This window comes from Heterocephalus glaber, unplaced genomic scaffold, assembly GCF_053883595.1.
Source record: "Heterocephalus glaber isolate CG9 unplaced genomic scaffold, H.glaber_assembly_v1.0 deba00000943, whole genome shotgun sequence".
Taxonomy (NCBI): Eukaryota; Metazoa; Chordata; class Mammalia; order Rodentia; family Bathyergidae; genus Heterocephalus; species Heterocephalus glaber.
The window spans coordinates 4,855,323-4,875,205 of NW_028258175.1; the positions used below are offsets into that span (position 1 = coordinate 4,855,323).

At 45.1% G+C, this 19,883-nt stretch overlaps 2 protein-coding genes across 11 annotated transcripts in view; one reads left to right on the forward strand and one right to left on the reverse strand.

Moving 5' to 3' along the window:
• Lcmt1 (leucine carboxyl methyltransferase 1) overlaps positions 1-8,658 on the reverse strand; it is a 63,316-nt gene extending 54,658 nt beyond the window's left edge. Inside the window, exon 1 of one of the 2 annotated variants that reach the window (XM_004855983.4) lies at positions 8,165-8,658. In XM_004855983.4, the coding sequence (XP_004856040.1) occupies positions 8,165-8,274 (110 nt within the window). In that variant the 5' untranslated portion in view covers positions 8,275-8,658. Of the gene's footprint in view, positions 1-3,159; positions 3,512-8,164 lie in introns of those variants that run through there. The other variant, XM_004855982.3, reaches the window with a different exon arrangement.
• Positions 8,659-8,842: 184 nt separating this feature from the next.
• Positions 8,843-19,883, forward strand: part of Arhgap17 (Rho GTPase activating protein 17) — a 92,275-nt gene continuing 81,234 nt past the window's right edge. For 3 of the 9 annotated variants that reach the window (XM_021237345.2, XM_004855977.3, XM_021237347.2), the window contains exon 1: positions 8,843-9,031. In XM_021237345.2, the coding sequence (XP_021093004.2) occupies positions 8,979-9,031 (53 nt within the window). In that variant the 5' untranslated portion in view covers positions 8,843-8,978. The remainder of the gene's footprint in view (positions 9,032-19,883) is intronic. The other 6 variants (XM_013076407.3, XM_087209087.1, XM_021237346.2 and 3 more) reach the window with 4 other exon arrangements.

A 19,883-nucleotide genomic window follows, 5' to 3' on the forward strand; every position in this document is an offset into this window, starting at 1 on the left:
AACGGGGCACTTCACAACTTTGTCTAAGCACAGATTGAAAACAAGGTCACTGCACCACCCCCAAAATACCAGACCCCTCTCTCTACAAGCTGAGTGACTGTGGCTTCTTCATGATTTAGCTTCAACCTTACTCTACCCAAACCTCCTCCTAGAAAAGATTGAGGGGGCCGCAGATTGGTCCCTGCCCCCTCGTGGTCAGGTGTGGTCTAGTGGGTCCGAGGCAGAGTAGAGAGCTTGACCAGGGGCACAGCGTCATAGGCATAGCAAAGAGGAGCTAAGTCTGTCTTGTGTTGCTGTAACAAAATATCTGTGGTTAGATATGTTATCAAGTAAAGGGCTTCATTTGTCTTCCAAATAGGATAATTGTAAAGTTAAAATAGCAAGCAAAGGCCCCCTAGCTGCATCAAGACACGGTGGAGAAGCACATAGGGAAGAGGGCACGGTACAAAAGAGGGCGAGGGGAGGTGCCAGTCTTGTTTATAACAACCCACACTCAAGTCCTACATATTCAGTGACTTCTAACTAGAGGGAAATCAAAACTAGTAATTTATTCAGGACTTTGACTTTGTGCCACATCCTGTGCTAGGAGCTTTGTACCAACTGTCTCGTTGAATCCTCACACCTGAAAGACAGGTTACCCTTGTCAGCTCCATTTTAAAGATAAGGAGATTGAGGCAAATAGGGGAGTAATTTGCCCATAGTTCCTGAAAGGTATCATTAGGTGATACCATGGCTCAGAACAAGACTTAAAGAGTTTAATGTGTTAAAGTGAAGATGTGGATCACAATACCATGGAAACTGAAAGACACATGTGAAGTGTTAGGGCCTTTAAGAGGAATTAAGGCATTTCTTTTTGGTTTTTGTGAGACAGCATCTTGCTATGCAATTCATTTCTTAAAAATTAACTTCTGGATCCTCATTCTCTTGGCATGTTCTTTCAAAGGATAACCCAATGCAAAAAGCTTTGATGAAATACACCCAGGTGGCAAGCACCTGTGGTCTTTAAAACCCAGGACTTACCCCAGAACATTTTGATTCAAGGGTCTAAAGTAGGCTCTGAACATCTGTATTAAAAAAAAAAAAAAAAAGCCCCATAGGCTCTGCAGATGTGCAGTCTGGTTGGGAACTAGTGCTTTACAGTCTATGCAGTTCCAATCTAACCTACTCTATGCTGCCTAGAGCTCTGTAGATGCAGAGAGCCTCAGAAAACTGTGGCAGAGGGGGTGAGATTATAAAAACTGTCCAACAGAGATGGTGAAAAGGCATGCTCCAGCTATACTACTTCTCTGTTCTTTGTGTCTGAACTATTTAATAGTTCATTTACTTCTTTTAAGCAAGTTTGCAAAAAATTACCAAGATTTGTTAAATTATCCTAACCCTTATGGCTATGAAAATAATTCAACACAGATTTTCTTAGCCCGTGGCACTCAATTTGAGAAAAAAATATTTCTGATTTAGCAGTGCCATAGATGCTATCAATAGCAACTTAAAGCTGGAGAAGAAATGAAGGAAGTGCAATCCCTTTAGATTCACACATATCACCAGGGACTGCCGCTAAGCCTTTGCTAATCACTTATGTCTTTAGTCAATCACCACTAACATCTGCTACATCCCAATCACTGTTCTAAGTGCTCTACTAATACTAAGAACCAGTGAAGCTGAGTGTGATGGTGCACACTGTAATCCCAGCACCCTGGAAGGCAGACGCAGGAGGATTCTAAATTTGAGCTCACCTTGGGCAATTTAGTGACTTAGCAAGACCCTGTCTGAAAAAATAAAAAGGGCTGAAGATATAGCTCAGTATGGTGGAGGCCCTGGGTTCAATCACCAGTACCACACACAAAAAAAATTAATTAAATATTGTTGAATCTTCAAACCCATCTAGGAAATGGGCATTATCCCCATTTTACAGATCAGAAAACTGAAGAACAGAATGGGTTAGGAACTTGTCTGTTTACACAGCTAATAAGTGAAAGGACGCACTCAAGAAGCTGAGGCAGGACTGCTACAAGTTCGAGGCCAGCTGGGGCTACATGGTGAGTTCTAGGCCACCCTGAACTATATAGGGAGGCCACCTCGAAGAAACCAAAAATAAATAAATAAATAGCAGGGCTCCTAGTGGGCACAGTCCAGGGCTTATACTCTGAATCACCGTGCACCGTGCTCAGTCTCCAAGAACCTACCAAAAGTGCAAGGCTTCGACCAAAACTTTGGTATTCCCCGCTGTTCAATTCTTCCCTGGCCCCAGTAGACTTCTCCCATTTCCAGGGTATTCTTTCAGTTGCTCTTAACAGTCCCTACCCGTCCCCTGCTCTGCCTTAACACTCCTACATCCCTATTTTTAAAAAGGCTTTTCTTCTCGGCTTAAACACCACTGTCTAATTTTAATGGCACGTTGTGTCTCGCAGATGACAACATAAATTTCTAATTATTTATTTCACAGGTTACTATTTGTTCCCCATCCTTCCCCACTAGGCTGTGACTTCCAGTACGTCCCACACCCTGTCTGCCCTGGACGCCAGGTACAGTACTCCCAACCACTGCACTGAGCGATCTCCCAATAAATTTGTTGAATGAATGCGTGGGGCTTTACAAGCCTCATGGTTTCTTCAAGGCATACTTGCCCTGGCCATGCCCCGCCCACCACCACCTGCTACCACCAATGGGAGCCTCGGTGTGGTAGTGGCTCTGTAAATGAACTTTAGGTTTATGTAAAAAAACATTACGTAGCCTAGAAGGGTCATCTCTCCTTTATGGGCCTGAGTTTCAGGTGCACAATGCGAATTATGGCACCCCAATAGATTTTAACCTAAGGAGGGAAAATCTGCACTTCTGTAACCCATCAAGGCTGTAGTTAGTATCTGCAACGCCACTGTCTTTCCATCAAGGCTGCATCTCCAAGAAGGCCTAGACTCCCATTCGTGGTACCCCAGACTCTCACAAGCCAGGCACACGGCACAGCTCAGAGATCGTAACTTAAATAAATACATGAATCCCTGCCCAGTGCTCTTCACAGGTGCGAGGCGCAGATCACTGGAACTGGGTGTGGCATGGCTCTCAGGTGCCCAAGAACGTCCCTTGGACACATACAGGCCGGCCGGCCTCCACCCAAGCCCGGGACCCGGACCGGGGCCGCCCACCCCCGCGCCCGGAAGGCACCTCTTGCAAACAGAAGCATCTTCGCAGGTGCCGCGCACGCCCTCGTCGTCCGTGCCGCGGCTGGCTGAGGAAGGCGAGGCGAAAGGGGACGACTCCCTCTGGCTAGCGGCCATGGGAGTGGAGGTTCCGGGGTGCTGTGCCCACCAGGGACAGGGAAACCCGGTCGACAGGCAGAGGCGGGGGGGGGGGGGGGAGCAAGCCACAGAGCAGCGGGGCGAAGGGGCTGGGCACCACCGGCTCCGCGACACCGCCCCCGCGGGCGCCTCAGCAACCTTCCGGCTGATTGGCGCTTATGCTGGGAAGTTCATTGGGCATTTCTCAGCCCCCTCCGACTACGGAGCTGTTCACTGGGACGCTGTTTTGGCTCCGCCTATACGACCCGGAAGTTTGCAGGGGGCAAGGAAACTGAAAATGACCTAAGAGTAACACAATGCTTTATGGGAAATGTAGTCTTAGAGGCTTTAAGCGCCCATCTGGTTTCTTACCACTGGCCATGAACTTTTGTAAACATTATGCAATTATAATATTATTATAATTATAATTAATTAAATCAAGCAGAAGAGCAAACGGCAGGCTCTTTAGCACTGGGGGGAAGGTGTAAGTTGTTACATTTCAGTCGGGGCTCAGTGTTAATCAATTTAACAAATTTTTAAGGAGAGCTGACACTTGTTAGGTTCTGTTCTAAGGGCTTTGTACATAATCTCCTTTGAAGTGTTGTGAAGGATGTAGTACGTAGAAAACCAATGCAATGGAAAATATGTAACAAAGAAAAAGAATTGGAGGTACGGAGTGCAGGTATCAGTGGCTGAATTTCAGAAATAACGAATTTCAGTGACAGAAAGACATTTACCTATTTATAAAGTTCAAACCAAGCAAAATTAATGTTGTTTAGAGAAACATATGTATTTGGTGAAATATTATACAGAAAAGCAAAGGAATGAGGAGGGAGAAACGGGAATCGAGATGCTAGTGGGGACCCTTAGGGGCGTACAGCTCAGCAGACAAAGGGACTAGAAAAGGAATTCATAGACACTTCTTCCATTTCTCAAATGGGAGTACGTTCGGCATGTGTTTGTTTCATTATTATTCACAGTAATATATTCAAAATGCTCACTATAGATATTTTATACTGGATTTATTGAAAGTTTGTTAAATTAAAAATGGGTTTGTATATTTTGTTTTACCTGTCTTGTGTTGGGAGTAGGGAAGGGATATACTCAAACTTCAAGGACTTTGAATGGTAGCTATTTTTTTTTGGTTGGTACTGGGGATCGAACAGCAACTTGTACTTTTATACTGTTCACCATTTTGTTTACATAGGGATTATGCAGTCACATACTTTATAACCTTTGAATGGTAACACGAATTAATGTTTTACTCCTTGTGAAAACCAAAAGCAATGCAAACACAGCCAGAGGTACCCTCTGAGCACAGATTCTTATCCCATCCACGCTCACCCTCACAAGAGGCCATCACAGCCCTTAGAAGCATTTTTTAAATGAAAGCATTAAGAATACTTTATGAAACCGAAAGAGATGAAAACTGAAAACAAAGGTGAGTTTTTTCAAAAGGCCACTTTGTGATAAAGCACACACACACAGTGGACTGATTTATTTAAACATCTCTAACTTGAAAATCTTCTGTCTCAACTCTAGCAGTGCCAGGTGACATCAGCAAATGTGTATATGGAGGAAGGCAAACTATCTGAAACATCAGTGGCACAGGATGGCCAGCCCCACTAGGTTCAAGTCCAGCTAGGTTAACAAAAGACACGGTGTGGAATGGAGACTCAGGTTTCCTGTTGGGTATGGATCCTGGGGACTTTTGCAAACTTTGCGGTACCTTTTTAGATAGTTTCTTCTCTCCTGGAGAATCCAGAGGTTTCTTATCACAAGGAGAAAGGCTTTTTGGTGGAGTAGATGAATGAGATTCTATTTCTAGAAACTGAACAAAATGTCTGAAAAAGAACTCTTACACAGAGATTGCTGGCTGGGCTTCAGAAGTGTGTGGGTCCTCCTCTATGCCACCTGCTCCTCCACCTGGTAGCATCACCTTGGTCTTCATGAAACAACCGCTCTGTTTCCTCCTTATGAAACCCACTGTATCCCCCAATAATCACGAGGCTTCCTGTTGCTCTCACATTGTGAGGTTTGAAGGTATCCAAGGAAAAGGGTTTTCATTAAGGCTTTGTCCGCTTTTCCTTCTGCACTATGTGCAAAGTTCATTAGTTTTTTTTTAAATGAACTGTGAATGTGATTATTATTTATTCATATTAGCATTTTTGTGTGTATGACAGGGTCTCACTATGTATTTCTGGCTGGTCTTGAACTCACTACATCCCCCAAACTGGCCTTGAACTTGCAGTGATCATCCTGCCTCAGCTTCCTGAGTGCTGGGATTACAGGCATGTGTCACCACGCCTGGCTCATGATAAGATTTGAAATCATCCATTGTCTGTTTCTTCTCTTGTAAATACCAAAGTAGGTGGATCTTACTGTGGTTTTTTTTTTTTCTGTGCTTTTGATCTTCAATGATCTTTCTGCTGCTTGACTTCCACCCTGAGATTACCTTTGATTATATTCAGCTGAGACCTCAGCTTCTAGCACTATGATAGTATCTTGCCTTTTAAGGTCAGCCACAGATGCTACTCCAGTCTGTTTCTCCCTCAGTCATTCCAGTTCTTATAGGATACAAGACTTCTTCCTTTCTTGTCTATGCTTTGCTGTAAAGTTTCATTTTCTTAAGGCTTGAGTATATTTATCAAATTGCTCTAGAAGCTCTGAACTTTGCCTAAGGTTTTTAATTCTTCCCTCTCTGTCACAGTATCATTTTGCTTCATCACATAAGGCTATAATTTCAAGGCTCACACTCAATTATTTGTTTTTCTTTTTTTGTTTGCTTGGGCTTTTTGTTTGTTTTTTGAGGCAGGGTCTCCCTTTGTAGTTCAGGCTGGCCCTGAACTCACTATGTACCCCAGGCTTGCTTCAAACCCACAGCGATCCTCCTGCCTCAGCCTCCCAAGTGCTGGGATCACAGGCATGCGCCACCATGCCCAGCTTATTTCTCTTTTATATGGCTCACTTCTTATCTGATCCATGTGACAAGAAGCCATTGTCTGTCATTTTCTACAGAAGGTAATTGCTTAGTCTTTAACTCTGTTTTCAAATTCACTCTTTCAGTAGGTCCTACTTTTTCAATTTGTAGTATTTGAATAGGTTTTGCACCGCTTGAATTTCAGAAAGATCTGCAACTCCAATTCGTGAGCCACCTTGCTGTAAGATGTTTTCTAACTCTTCAATTCTTTCTTCATAGTAACTTAGGTTCTCTCTATGCCTGTCTTAGTCACTTTCCTCATCACTGGGACAAAATACCCCGTACCTGCAACTTAAAGCAGGAGGGGTTTATATGGCTCATGGTCACAGTCCATGGTCAACAGAAGAAAGCTGCTTATAAATAGGGATAAGTGGGGCATATTTATAATCTCAGGAGGATCGCCGTGAGTTCAATGCCAGCCTGGACTACATAGCAAGACCCTGTTTCAAACAAACAAGCAAGCAAGCAAACAAACCCCTCCACAATACCTGTTAATGTTATGTTGCCCAAGAAGCAGAGAGAGAAGAGGAGGAGCAGAGGAGGCATTGTCAGCTCCCAGTGACCCACCTCCAGACAGTCCCTGCTTCCTAACAGCAGGCCAGTGTAAATTAGACTTCCAGGTGAGTAGAGCGCCACCATGATCCCATCACCTTCTAACTCATGAGGCTCTGAGAGGACCCCAGATCTAAATCACAGCAGCAGCTATGGCTGAGTTCTATCAATTTCCGTTTCTGTAATTCTGACATTTCAAAGTTGATGGCCAGCAATCTCTTGACTTCTGTTCAAATTCCTTCATGGTCTTTTGCAGTTGGTAAATTTCATTTTTACCTACTAGTACTAGTTGTTCCTTCCACAATGGAAGTCTGAGCAATGTATCTCCAGTGGTCAGCTTCAGACTCAAGTATGTTTTGTTTTGTTTTGTTTTGAGACAGGGTATTGCTATGTGGTTCAGGGTGGCCTTGAACTATGTAATCTGGGCTGGCCTAAACTTGTGGCAATCCTCCTGCCTAAAATCCATGCCACTGGCTTGGAAAGTCGATGTAGGATTGGTACCACCACCCAATGAAGGTGATGTAGTGGTCAAAAGTGTACCACTAGCTTCTGAATGTAGTGACCTAGTGCCAGACTGCAGCTTATGGAAATGATCCTAAAGCCTTAGCTGACTTGCTTTAAGTTTTATTTGTACCACTTTCTCTTTTGATTTATTCATTTATTTTAAAAGTAGGAAAATTTTATTGAGAGAAAGATAGCTTCTAAGAGAGGCAGAAAGGGGTCCGGAAAATGGGTTGCCCCTCTCTTGTGATTTATGTCCATGACATGCAGTTTCTAGTCCGATCTGATGCTTTGAGTTTTCATACTTACCCTGTCGATCACTACAAAGATTTTCAGGTCTCTGATCTGGAGATTGCCAGATTAGCTTTCAGATCCTTTGTCCCAAAGTTAGATACCTCTTCCCCATTTCCTGTGCCCTTCATTGGCACATCTTTGGTCAAACTAGAGGTGACATATGAGCCAGCTGAAGCCCATTTGCCGCAGGAAATGGCCTAAGAGGCTTCCAGGAACTGGGGCTGGGTACATCCCCTCCACTTCTGCCTTTGGGTTGGGATTGGCCCTACTTCCTCCGTGGCAGTGAATTTCCCAGTGGTGTCATACAGCTCCTGCCGAAGCCATGCCGGCTACAAGACATCGCTCCCAAACCACACCCTCCAGGTACCTAGTCCTGAGGGCGAGCAGGCGCAGTAAGACAAACGCACGTGGCCTTCCACTTTTTTTAATCTCACTTTTTTGAACTACACTACGATTTGTTCTGAAGCTTGTGTTGCTCACGCCATAACTGTTTTCAAATGACAGTAAAATTTACACAGTGAAACGCAACCATGCGATGACTACAAACGGGTGCATTTGTCCGTACCTGCACAGAAGCACCTGATGTGGCGTCAGGGCCCACGGACGAGTCTTGTCCGTTCTCGAACATCCAACACCAGGCGTTGTCACACTTTTGTGTCTGGATCCATTCCACATGTGTTAGGATCTCGTCCCGGCAGTGGCTTTAAGATGTCCCCCGGAGACCTGTTACGGATCGATGTGTATCACGGTGTATGGCTAGTGGCTGCGGAGTTGGTTGGCACAGGCGGATTTGCCTGTAGTGATATCATCTAGAGGGTCGTCGGGCGGTGACCTGGGCCTGGGGCTGAGACCTCGTGGTGTCAGTGTCTTGGGCCTGAAGCCCTTAGAGCAGCCTGACCTAGCTCTGCCGGCCTAGGCTCGGCTCCACCGGGTAGGGCTCGACTCCGTCCCCTCTGGTCCGCAGGCTCTGCTCCGCCCGTCTCAGCCACTGTGGGTTCGGCCTAGCTACGTCCCTCTGGGCTCAGCTCCTCTCGGCTCGGCTGGGTTCGGCTCCTCTTGGCTCGGCTGAGCTCGGCCCTCTCGGCTCTGGCTCGGGCGGGCTCGGCCTTTCTCGGTTCGTCTGGGTTCGGCTCCTGTCGGCCTGAGTGGACTCGGCCCCCTGGGCTCGGCTGGGTTCGGCTCCTCTCGGCTCGGCTGGGCTCGGTCGCCCGGGGGTGGGCGGGCAGCGCCGCTGGAAGTGACGCGGCGAGGGCGGGCCGTCCAGGGAAGCCGCCACCACCGCCGCCTCCGCCTGGGCCGGGAAGCGATGTAGGAGCCGCCTGGCCGTCCGCCCCCCGCCCTGCCCGGCCAGAGCCCAGCGGGCCGCAGCCACCGCCGCCATGAAGAAGCAGTTCAACCGCATGAAGCAGCTGGCCAACCAGACCGTGGGCAGGCAAGTGCGCGGCGGCCGGGGTCGCGCGCGCCGGGGGCGAGAGGAGGCTGGAGCCCGCCGCGCCCCGCCCGAGGCCAGCGGCCCGGGGACCGGGAGCCGGGGGCCGGGGGCCGGGGGCCCGGAGCCGGGGGGCGGGAGCCGGGGGCCGGGCCGGGCCAGCTCAGCTCTCCGGGGACCCGCAGGCGAGCCCCCCTGCTGCCGCGTGCTGGGTTGTTCCTGCCAGCGGGAGCTGCGCGGGGGTTCACAGCGCCCTTTGAGGGAACTTAGAAGTGGACTGTTAGCAACTTGACTGCTGCTGCCAGTTCTTGGCATTTAGAAACTTGGACTGAGGCGAGGATGTCGGAGGCGCCTTGCGCCAGTTAAAAACGAGCGGGGTCTTTCTCCCCGTGCAGGGGAAGACGAGTACTTCTCCGTGTTGCCTTGGTGCTGCTTTAATGCTCGACGAGAACTGATTTTTAAATGGAAGCATAGAGGAGAGATTGTCAGTGATCCTGCTCTTGAACAGGAGTGGTTTGTGGTTTTGAGGGCCCCTGTAGGTAATTGTCATGTGCCTTGTTATCTGGAACAAATATTTCAAGGTCTTACAGGGCAGATAGCTGTGCTGGACCAATTTACTGTTTATTCTGCGAAGAGATGTGACTTTTTCACAGCTCTTGCTTTTTATTTTTTTCTCTTTCAACAGTTAAGGGGAGTTTGATTGGCCAAAGCATATGAGACACATCTTTTTTTGTGTGTATGAAAATACTTTTACTTCCTCTTGAGTTTTCTAAATTTGCCTTTTAGGGTTTCGCTTCTCTCTGCTTCTTGCTTAGCTTTGTGGTATAATTTTAAAAATCCCCCACCATATTATCTTGGTGTGCATTTCTCCTATTTCTAGAATTAATCCCAGCATCTAAAGCTCAGATATGCATTCTTTTCGGTTATTTGTGGGAAAATTACATAAAGTTTAGAGGAAGGTAGACAGGAATAGTAATGGAGGGGCTAATGTTTTAAGCAAGAAGCATTGCAAGCAAACGATCATTTCTCTTGATTTTTGTACCTCTCATAGAGTTCTCAGCAAGATGCATTGTGAAATAAGTGTTTAGCGAGTGCCAAGATACATTTATTAGATTGTCATTTTGATTTGTTTTTGCCTTGTGTCAGGCCAGGAATGTTTGGTTTTTTTATACAAAGGTTTCAGGGTTTTCTGTCTTCAAAGCCATTCAGGGTCTTTTTGGTTCCTGCTTTCCCCAGCCTCCTTCCCACTGTTACATTCCAGCCATACTTCCCTGCTTTCAATTTCCATGGGAGACCATGCTTCCTTACCCTGAAACTCTGGGACATATCTTTCATCACACCTTTCCTCTAGACACCCTGTAGTCATTCTTCCAGTCTTCCTGTGGAGCTCTCGGCCTGTGGAAGGTCCCTGTTGTCCCAGCATAGAATGGATGTTCCTTCTGGACGTTGCATAGTTCCGCGTCCCACCTGCTCTTCTGTGATCAAATTGTCTCTTTCCTTGCCTGTGTTCTCCATTAGACTAAACACCCTGGGAGTCCTTGATTCTCAAGGTCTGCTGTGGTTCCTCTCACATGGCAGATGATCAACCAACGTAGTTCATTCCTGGGTTGTAGTTCTTACTAGATTGTCTGGTGGCATGGGCCCAAGCATGGGAAAATATGAACAGGACAGAGTAGAGTGGTGACTCACACTGGGACTGTAATTCTGGGCCTGACCTTTGACTCTGTTTGAAAATCTTTATTGCTAGATGCCAGTGGAAGCTGCTGCAACTATCACAGAGCTATTAAGGGTGTGGCAGTTATGCACCCAAAGTCAGAACATCTGTTTTTACTGGGGAACCTGTGGGTTTCTTGTTGATTTCCTAGATATTTCTGTATTGTTTCCTACTTAAATAATCATAAAGGAGGAGAAAGGAAGAACAGAGGCAGCCTAGAATTGTTACGCTGCGGAAGCAGAAGGTTGGTGGGCACCGGAAGCAGAATTCTGGGTGTGTTTGGCTCAGGATGAAGGCTTGAATCCCGGTGATCTGGATGGAGAAAGTTACATACACAAATGGCATGTGCACTGTGAGTTGGTTTGCCAGGTTATAAAGTTCTAGGTGCCTTGCAATGAGGTGTTCCTGCAGGGTGGAGACATGGTCATTAACTCCACTGTGGGGTTCCATAGGACCGACGATGCCTGGAAGAGCACATTCTCATGATGCAATTTGTTTGCAGTGGGTGGATGAGTCTCTGAGAAAATGAGCAAGGCCTATGAGGTGGTCTCATGATGTGACTGCCCTAAGGAAAAGAAGTGAGACAGTTCATCTGTCCACTGTCTGGCAGAGTCACATTTCAGCAGGTGCAGTCCTCTTGGGGTCCGTACTGTGCACCACTGTGCAGGGTATTTCAGAATAAAAGGTGAACTGGACATGGTTTCTGCCCTGAAGCTGCTCAGCAGATATGTAGAGGAGATAGGCAAGCTGAAAAGTAACCGTGCATGAGCTACATATGCTTATAGAGTGATGGCCGGGCACAGAGGAAAACCTTGGGTGGCTGTTCCTGGGTGGAGAGAGGTAAGGAGCATGAGTTTCTCCCAGGAGAAGATGTGAGCAGAGCCTTTGGTTTTTCTTTCATTTTCATTTTTCATGCACTTCTTTCAGATTTCCCTTTAATGATTAGGTCTCTTTTGGTGGTAAGAAAACCCAAATCAAGGTGTATGAGCACAGAGAAGAATTCATTAACTCATTATGTGAGTGGAAGGATTCAGGAGAGGTACGGCTTTATATTTGGCTTCAAGCAGGCTGTGTGTCGTGTGGGTCTGTGTTCGTGTCGTTCCCCTCACCCGCCTTTCATTGTCCTCTGTACTAGTCCCGGAGGAAAAGAATACTATGTGACTGTGGCCAAAGTCCCAGGATTGGCTCTGAATCTTCGTGGGTCGCATGCCTTTCCCAGGAAGTGGAGTGGAGTCAGCTCCTGTGCACTAAGTGGAGGAGTGCGGCTCCCCGGGTTAAACTAAGTGCTGTTGCCAGCAGGAAGGAGAACAGGTGCTGATCAGGCAACCAAGAAACAGCCTATTGTGCGTTTCAAAGTTGTGTTGCAAAGAAAGAAAGATGTTCTGATTCTTGGAAACCCTTAGCTGCAAATAATCCAGTGAATGAAGATTGCTTTTGGGGAGGTGTTCCTCTGAGTAGAAGAAGGTGTCTGCTGGGATGAGGAGCTTAAAGTTAGGAAATACTAGTGTCAAGGAGAAGGGGAATTTGAGGGACATAACGAGAGGGGAACAGTCCCGGGTGTGGGAGGGAATGTCTCATTGGCTGTTTATTTCTGCAGTGATCAAACTTTCTTCTGGGGGTCTTAGTGCTTTCCCAGGGTTGCCTTCAGAGAAGTCATGGTGATACAGCCAGATGCCCAGAGGGCCAGGCTAGTAAAAGAAGCAACTACTTGGGCCAAGTGAGGGCTGCAGAGGTCCTGGAAGGCCCCTCGATGTGGCCTGACCTCTGGAGTTTTCAAGAAAAGTCTGATATGTGGATTTCAATAAATACTAGCTGATTTAAACAGCCACCATGATGCTCAAATACTTTGAGGCCTGATGTGATTATTGACTGTCAACCACTTACATTAGAAGGACCTGGAAGTTAACAGTTCCTGTTATTACTATTTTTGGTCCTTCTTCCTAATTGTGATATTCCTACTTTCTCAGTTCTTTGGATTTATCGAAGAGCTCACCCTTTTACTGAAACTAAGAGGTAAGAGGTCTGGCAATAATCATCAACATTTCTGTAATGGTGTAGTTTACAAGTGCTGTGGCAAACCACCTGGCCTGGTTCTTATCTACAGGCCATTATCATTTATACTTTATAAGGAAGGAAGAAGGACTTGCCAGGTCTGTACATCTACTAAGTGGTTGAAACAGGACTTGCACACAAGGCCTTCTGACTCTGGTTTCCATGGGCTTTTGACTACACAAACTGGGCTGCCTTTTCACCAGGCAAAGCTTAATGAAGGTGAATGTTTATTAAATGTCTTTCATCCTTATTAAGCTGCGGGGCTAGGTGCTCTGCATACAGTGTCTTACTGCCTTTTCACAGCAGCTCTCAGAAGTGATGCTGTTTATACCTGACTTAATGATGAAGAAGCCAGAGATCAAAGAGGATATGGAGCTAGTAAATGGCAGAGGTGTGGATCCAGACCCAAGATTTTGACTCTGAAGCAGCTGTAAATCGTGTTTCATCTGGAGACTTATCATGTGACAAGCCCCTTGTTTGAATTTTAGTAACTTTCATCAAATCCTGGAGGCTGTGAATTGGATGTTAGAGTATTCTGTTCCAATCACCATCAGCCAGAGTTGGTTTTTTCCCCAGGAGACCTTGGGCAGTGTCTAAGGCAATGAAGGCGAACCTTTTAGAGCTTTCGATGATATAAACAGCCTGCTGTGGCATGTGTGTCATAGTTCCACCACCTCTGGTCTAAGATAGATAGATAGATAGATAGATAGATAGATAGATAGATAGATAGATAGACAGACAGACAGACAGACAGACAGACAAACAGTTAGATGGATGGATGGATGGATGGATAATTTTACTCCTTTTCATTCCTTGGCCTTGCCTGATCCCTGAGATCTAATGACCTTCTCAAGAATGGAGGACTCACCAGCTCACCAGATAGTCCTGTTCATTACCAGAAGCTCAGGTTTTCACGTTGAGTCCAAATATGTGTCTGTCGATCTCAGAGACTCTTCATGGAAGAGAGACTACTCTGTGTCTGACCATCGCAGAACATATCCTTATTGGATATGTTGGCAGTGTTAAGGTTCTGTATCCCTTCCCTACTCCACTGTTTCTAGTCTTCACTCTGATTTTCACTCTACCTTTTTCCTAGGGGCACTCTGAATAGGGTTTCTTAGAAAGGCCAGGTAGGCTGGCTGTCCTTTGCTCCAAGCCAACTGGATTCCATTCAGACTCTGTGAACTGTTGGCATGGAAAAGTCTCCTATGTTTGTAGCTTCTTCTCAGTCTTATCTTCCATGACTTTGATATGTGGTTTATATGTTGTGACATTGTAGAATATCAGATAGGTTATTTACAGTAAGTGAAAATCTGTTCTTTAGGGAAGAAAATGAACAACAGTAAAAGAATGTGGTGATACAGCAGTATCTTCATTTGTGCAGGTGGCATGCTGTGCTGTCACGGAATTTCCTGGTGGCAGAGGTTCTTGAGGTGTCCGAGGAGGACTCCCTAGATGAGTATACCAGGAGAGTAGAGAGTCCAGGGCTTAGTATGTGCACCATGCACTTTGGTCAGAGCACAGGATGTTTTATGTATATCATTGCATTTCTGTTTCTCAAATGTAGGTAGATGCCATAGCAATTAGTCAAGTACAAATCCATGTAAATATACTCTTATGTTCCCATCTGCTTTATATGTATTTTCTTATTTCTCAAACATATTGTACATAAAATGTACAGTGGGCCCATAGTCTTGTATCTGAAACCCTTGAAGTTTTTCAGATAAATTTCAGAATTTTTTAGGTTTTTGAAAAGTAATACATATATATGCTGGTGTTATCTCCAGCAGAGTCTGGAGTAGCACCTCATACCCCAGCATACTACTATTTGTATACCAAAATGTATGAATATATTTACACCGAATGAATACATAAAGTTGTATAGCCTCATGTCAGTTCAGGTCAAGTTTTGTTGCCAGATGAGTTACAAAAAAACTTGTGTTCTTTCAAAAGTTTTTGGATTTCAGAATGGTAGATGAGGATTGTGGACCTGTTATGCTTTTAGTAAGGTACCTAATGAGAGTACCTATGATTTTTAAAAAATTTTAAGTGTTTCTTATACCCCAAAGGTTAAAACCTGCAATTCCATTCTATAAGCAGATCACAAGCTTCAGTCCCTGTGCAGATAAAATAGGTAAGTCAAGTGGGAGGTGGGTGAGAGGCAGGGGGAATGGGGGGGCTGCGGTGAGCCGGTGGGCCGGTGAATAGTACTGTTTATTTAAAGTGGGGGTTGCTCTTCTGCTCTAGCTCCTTGTTGCCTTGCTGAATCTGGGGACAGTTTAGTCCTGTCTCCCCACTCTTGGTGATGTTCCAGAATGCAGATTTCCATGTGAAGTGTCTTGAGGTGTAAATGTTGGCAACTACTGTAAAAAGAAAAAAAATCCCACTGTGTAAGCCAACTGTGTAAGTTTTATCTGGCCTTCGCTGTCTGCTTTGACCTCTGGCTTAGGGACGAAGGCCTGTGGTATGAAAAGTTGTCAGGAGTGTTGGGAATTAGCTGCTTCTTGAGAGGGGGATGCTCATTTGTTTTACCATTGTTCATTATTCCTTACGTGCATGCTCTACTTTTGTATGTAAAATACTTCATAATAAAAAACATAAAAAGTTGATAGGCACTTTATTTTAGAACTACCTTACTTTCTAGCCAGTAGGAAAATTTCCTTTTCGTTTATAAATTTGATATTTAAAAAATTATTTATCTTGCATAAAGGGACGAAAGCCCACTTTAAAAATACAGTAGGTGCTTTATTTTATTTATTTATTTTTTTAACCCTGGGCCATCATACTGAGCTGCATCCCCAGCCTTTTTTGAAATTTTGCCAATTGCTAAGGCTGGGCTCACTTTCCATCCTCCTGCCTCAGGCTCCCCAAGTGCTGAGATTCAGGGGTGCATCTCCACCTTGGCTAATTGCACCTGGTTGTGTACTCGCATTGACTGCTTCCTTTGGATTACCTCCTTCTTCCTTTCTCTTCCCTGTCCTTTTTCCTTTCAGCTTCTATCCTTATCAGAGATGCCTTTTGGTCTCTCTTGTAGTCAGTCAATTTGATCTCTCCATTAATGTTTCATTAGCCTTTCTTCTATAGTTTCTCAGTGTTCTACGTGGTTCAGTCAAATTTATGCTCTTAAAGAGCTTAACTCATAAATTGTAGCCTAAATAGGTGCTCGAGTGAATACAAATATTTATATAAATAAGTATTCAGAATTGCATGGGAATTCTTCTAGCTACCTGGCACCTGTCAGTGGACATTTATAAACCAATCAGCTTGTGTTTCATGTGGTTATTGGATACTTGCAGATGCATGAGCAGCAGTGGCTGCTTGAAAGCAAGCCAAGCTGCACCTTAAGGAACACACAGAAGGATTTCTGCATCACTAGTTAATGTGAGTGGGAGGATTAGGGGAGCGTGGGCAAAGCACTGGGGTCTCTGCTTGTTCTGGGGGTTCATGAGGGCTTCTCTGGACAACTCCTGAGCTGTAGTGATAGCAGTCAGGTAGAGATTAGCAGGTGATAGAGAATTTCAATAGGGCAGACATACTCCTAGGGGAAACCACACTCTGAACATTTTATCTTTTATTTTAGTATTTTTTGTCAGTGAATCTGAAAGACAACCATTATCTGATTCTTAGGAGTAAACAACTCTCTCCAGCTCCTTTCATTTTCAAATCAGTTGAGAAGAGGGTAGCTGTTTGTAGCTGCATTTATGAAGTCCAGAGTGGCTGTGGTATTTATATTCATAGTCCCTGATGCATTTCTGCCCAATAGAAGGTGTAACTTGGTTCTTTAATGCTTTCAAAAGCTTTAGGATCACCATGCTCCTGTTCTCTTTACCCATTTGATAACCGTCTTTTCCCCAAAACAGACAATTTTTGTTGTGCATTGAAAAATCTATCATATTGTTTCTCACACTGCAACTTTATACTTACATATCGTCTCCTGAAGTTATGTTAATACTCTCACTGTTTTCTGTCTTTCTTTCTTTCTTTTTTTGAGACAGGGTTTCACTGTGTAGCCCGGGCTGGGTGGAACTCACAGCAATCCTCCTGCCTCAGCCTCCCAAGTGCTGGGATTACAGGTGTGCGCCACCACGGCCAGCCCTACTTTTGCTGTTTTGGATGTGCCAGAGCTAACATTCCCCAAATAACCCAAGGTGGCAGGACTAAAATACATGACCTCCCATAACCAAGAGCCCACCTCCTGGGGATAGGCAGTCTTGATCGGCTTTTGTCTCACCTGTGCAAACATTAGAAAAGCTCCTGCCCCAGCTTTGGGGCGTGCAGAGCATCACAGGGGTGGTCTGCAGCGGGTGCAATTAGAGTAGCAGAGTGTGGGGATGAGGTAGGAGGCTGTTGCAGGAGGCTAGGAGAGGTAATGACAGCCAGAGCAGAGAGGGCGGCATTGGGGATTGATTGGGAAAGAAAAAATAACACTTTTATGCTGTAATGTTTGGGCTGAATAAGAGAGAAAGGGAAGAGCTGAAAAGATTCAGATTATAGTTGGATGCTTCACCTCATTGCTTTATAGTGCTTCTCTTTTTAAAAATATGTAATTATTCTTATTTATTTATTTAGGTACTGGGGATCGAACTCAGGACTTTGGGCTTACCAGGCAGACATGGTGCCACTGAGCTGCATCCCCAGTCCTAATTTATTTATTTTTGAAACAGGGTCTCACTGTGTAGTTCAGGCTGGCCTTGAATTCGTTATGTAGCCCAGGTTGGCCTCAAACTCACTGCAGTCCTCCTGCCCCAGCTTCCCAAATGCTGGGATTTCAGGTATGTACCCTCATGCCTCACTAAAAAGATGTAATTCTTTCTTTTTTTTGGTACCAGGGATCAAACTCAGAACCTTGCGCTTGCAAGGCAGGTGGTGGAACCACTGAGCTAAATCCCCGGCCCTAAAAAGATGTAATTCATATATCTACTTCTGACTTTTTGTTGGGCTGCCTCTTCTCTTACATTGCTTTATGGCTTTGGGTGTGTGGCGTATGTGAGCATTAATGCTACACTGTTTTAATAATTTATTTTGTAATATATTTAAAATCTGGTACAGCTGATCTCCTTCAGATATCTTTTTTTTTTTTGGTACTGGGGATCGAACTTGGGACCTTGTGCTTGCGAGGCAGGTGGCAGAACCACTGAGCTAAATTCCCGCCCTCCTTCAGTTATCTTTTCCAGTTATTTTTCCCTATATTTGTCTAAAGGTGAATCTTGTTATTGCTCTTCTAGTTTCTAGAAAAATTTGTTCAAGGTTTTTTTGTCGTTGTTGTTCAAGATTTTATTGGTTTGGGTTTCATCATTAAAATAATAACCTGTTGGGTGCCTGATCTGAGCTAGGTGCTGTGGATGCAGAAGTAAATTAAACCCATGCACTAAATCGGTGAACTAAGCCTCGGGGAGAATTACTAGACTCTGTGAGAGAGCTTCCCAGGGAGATGAGATGATGAGATTAACCACCCTCACCAGTAAGCATGATGCTTCTCTGCACACACAGTTTGTGTGTTATCTCTTTGGCTCATCTCTGCAGATAATATTATCTGTGTTATGCTTCTGTGTCTTTTCCTTTTGTATTCTTTTTTCCCCTGAGGTACCAGGGATTCCACCCAGGGTCTTGCTAAGTTTCCCAGTCTGAGCTTGAATTCGTGACCCTCCTACCTCAGCCTCCTAGAGTGCTGGGACTACAGGTGTGCACCACCATGCCCTGCTGCTTTTCCTTTTTTTTTTTAAAGACAGGATCTCACTATATTGTCCAGCCTGGCCTCGATCTCCTGGGCAGAAGTGATCATCGTGCCTTAGCTTTCTAAGTCGCTGGGACTACAGGAGCCCAGCACTGTAACAGGCTTTAGCCTACTATTTCTTCAGTGATTTCTTTTTTGTGCCTTATTTGGTTAGTTGGACTCCAGAGCAATGTGTTGTATAATATTGTGTAATATTGTGTCAAGGGCATATGAATCTACCTCTTTGGGCATTCCTGGAACATGGTAAGGAATGGTTAAATATACTAAAATACAAGTGCTATATAATATGATTGTTTCTAAGGTGAGTTTGTGTCTTTCCCCCGTTTTTGTACCATACACCTTTTAGTGTGTGATACTTGAACCTTTATGTGTTGCTTACCCATAAGTGTGCTGCAGGGTGATTTTTAAATTCAGGGTGCTGAATCTGTATAGACAGGTTATATGGAGAAAACAATTACAGTGCACTTAGACTTAGGGAGAATTGAATGAAAAAGTTGAGAAACAATGAGAGGAGTTTAACTGGAGCACATGTGATAATATGTTAATGTCACTTCTGAAGAAGTGGTTAGCAGCAGCAGTTGTGCACACCTATGGCTGAGACAGGAGGATGCAAGTTCAAGTCCCGCCTGGGTGACTTAGACCCTGTCTCAAAATAAGGGGGGGGGGTCCCTGGGTTTGATCCCCAGCACTCCCCCTCCCCCCAAGAAAAGGGTTCTCAGGACAAGGTAATAAACTTAATTGTAAGCTCTGAATCTAGGGCAGTATTAGGAATCCAAACTGCCTGTAGATTTTATATAGAGGTTCTTAACAACCCTCTGGCCAGAAAAAAAAATCATCCACACATATGCAGACTTGTATATAATTCCATGGCCTTCAGAGACATCTTCAAGTCCACGGGCAGGAACCCCATGACGAAAGAAAACCCATCGACCTGGCAGCTGAAGAAATCTGCTAGGTATCAGAGATGCTTAGCTGCAGCTTCCGTGCAGGGAACTGCCTTCTAGAGAAACACCAGTTCAGATGTGCACCTCAGGGTTATGAGTGTGTGCTATTAATTCCCAAAATGTATATTCAGGCTCTAAATAAGAGCCCTGCGCCCCAGATCAGAGACATAGTTCACTCTGTGATGAGGTATCTTAATGATCAAGGTGTTTTCTCTTGGCAATTAGCCAAGTCAGTTTTGTTTTTTAAAGTTTTAGGTGAGGACTTAAAACAAAAACTGCCTCAGGGTGGTGAGATGTGGTAACAAGTGCACTGAGCTTGACTCTGAGGAGCTGAGATCCCATTCCGTTCGTGCTAACCACTGGCTTTGTCCTCTGACCTTGGCCCAGTCAGCCTCTTTCCTGTGTTCTCGT